This window comes from Phoxinus phoxinus (assembly GCF_949152265.1).
Source record: "Phoxinus phoxinus genome assembly, chromosome: 11".
Lineage (NCBI taxonomy): Eukaryota > Metazoa > Chordata > Actinopteri > Cypriniformes > Leuciscidae > Phoxinus > Phoxinus phoxinus.
This window is the reverse complement of record NC_136886.1, coordinates 35,468,402-35,475,901: the sequence shown is the minus strand read 5'-3', so window position 1 is coordinate 35,475,901 and position 7,500 is coordinate 35,468,402. Positions and strand designations below refer to the sequence as shown.

General features: G+C 44.7%; 1 protein-coding gene across 2 annotated transcripts in view; it reads right to left on the bottom strand.

Moving 5' to 3' along the window:
• The window catches only part of cyth4b (cytohesin 4b), a 182,941-nt gene that overhangs the window by 4,883 nt on the left and 170,558 nt on the right, over positions 1 to 7,500 (bottom strand). For both annotated transcript variants that reach the window (XM_079628170.1, XM_079628171.1), the window contains 5 exons: positions 5,374 to 5,486; positions 3,516 to 3,664; positions 1,849 to 1,960; positions 1,131 to 1,207; positions 986 to 1,057 (listed from right to left, as the gene is read on the bottom strand). In XM_079628170.1, coding sequence (XP_079484296.1) covers positions 986 to 1,057; positions 1,131 to 1,207; positions 1,849 to 1,960; positions 3,516 to 3,664; positions 5,374 to 5,486 — 523 coding nt within the window. The remainder of the gene's footprint in view (positions 1 to 985; positions 1,058 to 1,130; positions 1,208 to 1,848; positions 1,961 to 3,515; positions 3,665 to 5,373; positions 5,487 to 7,500) is intronic.

Below are 7,500 nucleotides of genomic sequence, written 5' to 3'. Positions count from 1 at the left end.
TCCTTTCCAGAGCAGTCGACGAGCTCGGTCTCGACTGGGCCTCGCCAGAGAGGTGTATCCTTCTTCCAGGCAGGCTCCGCCCTCCACTCGATGGCGGTCCTCCAAGTTTTCCAGGCCAAACTCCTCCGCTCCATGAACGAGTCTGGACCAGACCCAGAAGCTTTCCGCGCCAAGAAAGCCACCGCCCAAGCCATTGGCAGAGCTTAGTGATGCTGGAGCGCTACTTATGGCTTAACTTAATGGAGATCAAAGACGTGTCTCACGGACAGAACCGCCTTCTTAGAAACTCCTATCTCCTCCACTGGTCTCTTCAGTGGACAGATTCGCTGAGCGCTACACGACAGCACAGAAGCTCCAGCTCTGAAGGCTTCGAGTCGCCAAAAGCCCACGCCGACTCCGCAGCGGACGAAACCAGCGGCTGAGCAACGGCAGCGCTCCAGTCAGACAAAGCGCTTCCCACCTAAACATCAGGGACCCCAGCCTAGGATTACGCTGAACCCTGAATCAAAGAAGCAGTCCTGGTCCGCAAAACAGGAACGGTTCCTCCAATCGAGCATCTTTAATAGGCAGATGCCCCGCCCATTCTCGCGGACTCTGTGCTCAGCATGGCGGGCTTCGCACCGATTGGTTCGCGCAGTTACGCAGCTCTGCCATAGGTTCGTGCAGTGACCACTGACCAGCCATCTAACTGCGTTATTTTATAAAAGGCTTCAGTGTTGTTAGTAAATACATGAACTATTGCTAACTAATGAAACTTTTTGTAAAGTGTTACCACAAAGATTAATAAACACTGTGACAAAAGTATCGCTCATTACTAATGCATTAACTAACCTTCGTTAGGGACCATATTGTAAAGTGTGTTACCAATATCTCTCTCGCACATAAACCTTATGATTGGTCCAGATTAATTATTCTATATTTTAAACCTGAATCATCTATATGTGGCGGTCACGCAGTGTCAGTGTGTAACACACTCGGGTCTCACCGGTTTCCGGGGAAAGAGCACTTCCTTCACACACAGATTCTCCAGAGGAATGATCCCGCGCGGCTCCTTGTCCTGATACACAAACACCACAATCAGCTCTGATACACACACTACACACACACTCATGCGTTCAGAGGGTTCTTACTGTGGTGTATTCAAAATAATACAGGCAGTTATCAGTGAGGATGAACCATCGTCTCTTCCACGTCTTCACACGCCCGCCTGCGGACAGATGATACGTCAGCAACAATACACACTCGATATCACGTCTCACACTAGTTAACATCAGCCAACTATGAAAAATACTTATTAACTTAATTTCAACATGTACTAACACATGCACATCTAGTTCTCAGAACGTTTTAATCAAACGTTCTTCCAGTAATGCTAATAAAACGTTCAGTTATCTGGTCTTTAATAATGTTCTCAAAACATTAGTACAAAAACATTATTTATACATCGTTCATGGAATGTTACAGTTGGACGTTCATGTAACGTTTTTTTTAAATGTAACGATTTGTTTCAAGAACGTTCAGAGAACGTTCAAAAGTAACGTTCCATAATGTTTGAAGAAAGATACAATTAAACGAATAACCAAAAAAAATAAAAACGTTTTAAAATATTTGTAAAATTTAGACTTCATCAGAAATTATGTTTTCATAACTTAATATGAACATCCTTATCTATATTAATTATTATATTATATACAGACATTGAGGATGTTACTATTAAACTTGCACAGATTTACAATAAACACCTACTTTTATTAGATCTCGAATAGATGAAAGAGAAAGTTAACTAGACTCAATGTGATTGCAGAAGTGAATCATAATCGGTTTGTTTAATAATTTAATAATCTTTACCCAGTTTGAGCAGCCAGCCCTCGCGGTCGGGGTTGAAGAAGGTGTGTGTGAGGTCGTTCCCATCATCCTCTGGGATTTTGAAGGGTTCGTTGCGTATGCTGTTGTACAGATTCTGTGGTGATGAAAAGAAACACACACTTCAGTCTTCCTGTTACTGCTGCTCATTCACTGACCAGTAACTAACGGGATAGCTCACACAAAATCAGCCCATAAGAAAAATATCCATATTTACAACTTAATCGCTTCGTTTGCGGAGCTTGAGTTTGCTGCCCAGCCCTGTTAGTGTGAACCTATAATTACGCTACTCCTCATCTACGTCATACACACGTCACGGGTTACTTAGGCCGTCTGCTGGAAACTAGTTATTTTAAAGTTTTAAATATAGACATTTTTCGTATACGAACGCATCGCTTCACTTCAGAAGACCTTTATTAACCCGCAGAGCCGTGTGGAGCACTTTTATGATGGACAGATGCACTTTTATGATGGACAGATGCACTTTTATGATGGACAGATGCACTTTTATGATGGACAGATGCACTTTTATGATGGACAGATGCACTTTTATGATGGACAGATGCACTTTTATGATGGACAGATGTACTTTTATGATGGACAGATGCACTAGATGCACTTTTATGATGGACAGATGCACTTTTATGATGGATAGATGCACTTTTATGATGGATAGATGCACTTTTATGATGGATAGATGCACTTTTATGATGGATAGATGCACTTTTATGATGAATAGATGCACTTTTATGATGAATAGATGCACTTTTATGATGGATAGATGCACTTTTATGATGAATAGATGCACTTTTATGATGAATAGATGCACTTTTATGATGGATAGATGCACTTTTATGATGGATAGATGCACTTTTATGAGACGGATAGATGCACTTTTATTATGAATAGATGCACTTTTATGATGGACAGATGCACTTTTATGAGACGGATGCACTTTTATGAAGGATAGATGCACTTTTATGATGGACAGATGCACTTTTATGATGGATAGATGCACTTTTATTATGAATAGATGCACTTTTATGATGGACAGATGCACTTTTATGAGACGGATGCACTTTTATGATGAATAGATGCACTTTTATGATGGATAGATGCACTTTTATGATGAATAGATGCACTTTTATGATGAATAGATGCACTTTTATGATGGATAGATGCACTTTTATGATGAATAGATGCACTTTTATGATGGATAGATGCACTTTTATGAAGGATAGATGCACTTTTATGATGAATAGATGCACTTTTATGATGGACAGATGCACTTTTATGAGACGGATGCACTTTTATGAGACGGATAGATGCACTTTTATGATGAATAGATGCACTTTCATGAGACGGATAGATGCACTTTTATTATGAATAGATGCACTTTTATGATGGACAGATGCACTTTTATGAAGGATAGATGCACTTTTATGATGGACAGATGCACTTTGATGGACTCCAAAAAATATCCTGCCATTCACTCCCATTATAAAGCTTGGAAGAGCCAGGACATTTCTTTAATTTGTTGTATTTTTGGGTGAACTATCCCTTTAACACCACGCTGTTATTTGTGCTCAGTGACTCCAGTGTAGTATTTTGGTCATGTGACCAGTGAGGAGTGATTGTGATTGGCTGCTCACCGCCAGAAGGTCGTCGGGCAGATCCTCTCCGTTGTTGATCCCGCGGTTCATGCTAATGAATCTCTCCAGCGGGGTCTTGTCCTTCACGCTGGGGTTGTGAAGACTCGTGTTCAACATGATGATGGCAAACGAAAGGATGTAACACGTGTCTGAGGATCAAAAACAACACAACCGTTCTCAACAACTGTACCTGAGACTGATAAACAAAGCGTTTTGAGATCATCAGTATCTGCTTGGACAATTAACAGATTTGGCAATGCATAACAAATAGTCAAAATGGAAGCTTATTTCGCCGTGGAATAAAAAATAAATAAAAGGTAATTGCAACTTTTTATCTCACAATTCTGACTTTTTTTCTGTGGTTTTGTTCTTGCGATTCTGATGTCTGGTCTGAATTGTGAGATATTAGTCCCCCTGTAGTTAATAATTGTATCCCCAAAAACCCATCTTTGATCATTAAAATTACATATTGAAAAGTTTTTTCCTTGAAAAAAATATCTTGAATGTAACTCGACACCCTCGCCTCATTTAGTATGCGCGGTTCTATGAATATGCAAATGAGCCCCGCCTCCACTCACTCAGAGATCCACTGGTGGACGATCACACGTTGATCTGATTGGTTACAAGGTAGTGTGTGACGTCAGAAACACCAGCGATTTCAAACCGTGTTTTTGAGACTGTCTTTGGTTCACTGCAGTTTTAAGCAGAAAATACTCAGCAATGCTGTCGACTTATGAACTTACACATGGTGTGTCTTAAAGGGATAGTTCACTTTGAAATTAAATGTTGGTATGTTTTAGCTTACCTCAAGGGCATCCAAGATGTAGGTGTCTTTTTTTCCGCAGTAGTTTCAATTTTGATATTTTTAGGTCAAACCGTTCTTGTCTGACAGTCATGCAGGTCTACGGTCACTGTCTCAAAGAGCATACACAGAGTCCAAATTAAAACAATTCCCCATCGTAAGTACACATTGATGGCCTAAGACACGAAACGAGCGGTTTGTGTGAGAAAACGAACAGTATTTATATCGTTTTTACCTCTTGTAACACAGCCACGTCCAAGTGATCTGAGGGCGCGCGCGCATCCTGGTGTGTGACGTGTGCGCAGACTGGTGCATAGATATATATACACTAGATTTCACATTAAATACATTCGTTCCAATGAACTGCCGTAGCCAAGGCGACATCTAGTGTATATACATCTATGCACCAGTCTGCGCACACGTCACACACCAGGATGCGCGCGCGCCCTCAGATCACTTGGACGTGGCTGTGTTACAAGAGGTAAAAACGATATAAATACTGTTCGTTTTCTCACACAAACCGCTCGTTTCGTGTCTTAGGCCATCAATGTGTACTTACGATGGGGAATTGTTTTAATTTGGACTCTGTGTATGCTCTTTGAGACAGTGACCGTAGACCTGCATGACTGTCAGACAAGAACGGTTTGACCTAAAAATATCAAAATTGAAACTACTGCGGAAAAAAAGACACCTACATCTTGGATGCCCTTGAGGTAAGATAAAACATACCAAAATGTAATTTCAAAGTGAACTATCCCTTTAAAGCATATTAATAACACCACATAGACACATAAACAACATTAAAAGCTGGATTTACACCACAGGGGGACTTAAAGTTATAATGAACTTTTTACTTTTTTTATTCCAGAATCAAAAGACTAAATTACGAAATGTAAAAAAATCTAAATTCCAATATTATGCAATATTTTTTATTCCATAGCAGAAACAAGATTCAAGATTGAGTTTCTGTTTTCAAATACTCAAATATAGTAATTATTGGGTGTAATATATATTATGTATTATGCAAGCCGACGCTGATGAGTTTGGAGACTTCACCTGTGGACTGGAAGACGTTGACGTTGCAGTTACAGTAACGCGTGGCGAACGCCTCCATCATGCGGTCGATCTTCTGCGCTTCTCCCGGCAGACGGAAACTCCACAGGAACTGCCTGATGAGTGAGAGAGTGTGTGAAGGAGTGTGTGGAGGAGTGTGTGGAGGAGTGTGTGAAGGAGTGTGTGAAGGAGTGTGTGGAGGAGTGAGTGGAGGAGTGTGTGGAGGAGTGTGTGGAGGAGTGTGTGGAGGAGTGTGTGGAGGAGTGTGTGGAGGAGTGTGTGGAGGAGTGTGTGGAGGAGTGTGTGGAGGAGTGTGTGGAGGAGTGTGTGAAGGAGTGTGTGGAGGAGTGTGTGGAGGAGTGTGTGAAGGAGTGTGTGGAGGAGTGTGTGGAGGAGTGTGTGGAGGAGTGTGTGGAGGAGTGTGTGGAGGAGTGTGTGGAGGAGTGTGTGGAGGAGTGTGTGGAGGAGTGTGTGGAGGAGTGTGTGGAGGAGTGTGTGGAGGAGTGTGTGGAGGAGTGTGTGAAGGAGTGTGTGGAGGAGTGTGTGGAGGAGTGTGTGAAGGAGTGTGTGGAGGAGTGTGTGGAGGAGTGTGTGGAGGAGTGTGTGGAGGAGTGTGTGGAGGAGTGTGTGAAGGAGTGTGTGGAGGAGTGTGTGGAGGAGTGTGTGGAGGAGTGTGTGGAGGAGTGTGTGAAGGAGTGTGTGGAGGAGTGTGTGGAGGAGTGTGTGGAGGAGTGTGTGAAGGAGTGTGTGGAGGAGTGTGTGGAGGAGTGTGTGGAGGAGTGTGTGAAGGAGTGTGTGGAGGAGTGTGTGAAGGAGTGTGTGGAGGAGTGTGTGGAGGAGTGTGTGGAGGAGTGTGTGGAGGAGTGTGTGAAGGAGTGTGTGGAGGAGTGTGTGGAGGAGTGTGTGGAGGAGTGTGTGGAGGAGTGTGTGGAGGAGTGTGTGGAGGAGTGTGTGGAGGAGTGTGTGAAGGAGTGTGTGGAGGAGTGTGTGGAGGAGTGTGTGAAGGAGTGTGTGGAGGAGTGTGTGGAGGAGTGTGTGAAGGAGTGTGTGAAGGAGTGTGTGGAGGAGTGTGTGGAGGAGTGTGTGAAGGAGTGTGTGAAGGAGTGTGTGGAGGAGTGTGTGGAGGAGTGTGTGAAGGAGTGTGTGGAGGAGTGTGTGAAGGAGTGTGTGGAGGAGGAGTGTGTGGAGGAGTGTGTGGAGGAGTGTGTGGAGGAGTGTGTGAAGGAGTGTGTGAAGGAGTGTGTGGAGGAGTGTGTGGAGGAGTGTGTGGAGGAGTGTGTGGAGGAGTGTGTGGAGGAGTGTGTGGAGGAGTGTGTGGAGGAGTGTGTGAAGGAGTGTGTGGAGGAGTGTGTGGAGGAGTGTGTGAAGGAGTGTGTGAAGGAGTGTGTGAAGGAGTGTGTGGAGGAGTGTGTGGAGGAGTGTGTGAAGGAGTGTGTGGAGGAGTGTGTGGAGGAGTGTGTGGAGGAGTGTGTGGAGGAGTGTGTGGAGGAGTGTGTGGAGGAGTGTGTGGAGGAGTGTGTGGAGGAGTGTGTGGAGGAGTGTGTGGAGGAGTGTGTGAAGGAGTGTGTGGAGGAGTGTGTGGAGGAGTGTGTGAAGGAGTGTGTGGAGGAGTGTGTGGAGGAGTGTGTGGAGGAGTGTGTGGAGGAGTGTGTGGAGGAGTGTGTGGAGGAGTGTGTGAAGGAGTGTGTGGAGGAGTGTGTGGAGGAGTGTGTGGAGGAGTGTGTGGAGGAGTGTGTGAAGGAGTGTGTGGAGGAGTGTGTGGAGGAGTGTGTGGAGGAGTGTGTGAAGGAGTGTGTGGAGGAGTGTGTGGAGGAGTGTGTGGAGGAGTGTGTGAAGGAGTGTGTGGAGGAGTGTGTGAAGGAGTGTGTGGAGGAGTGTGTGGAGGAGTGTGTGGAGGAGTGTGTGGAGGAGTGTGTGAAGGAGTGTGTGGAGGAGTGTGTGGAGGAGTGTGTGGAGGAGTGTGTGGAGGAGTGTGTGAAGGAGTGTGTGGAGGAGTGTGGAGGAGTGTGTGGAGGAGTGTGTGGAGGAGTGTGTGGAGGAGTGTGTGAAGGAGTGTGTGGAGGAGTGTGTGGAGGAGTGTGTGAAGGAGTGTGTGGAGGAGTGTGTGGAGGAGTGTGTGGAGGAGTGTGT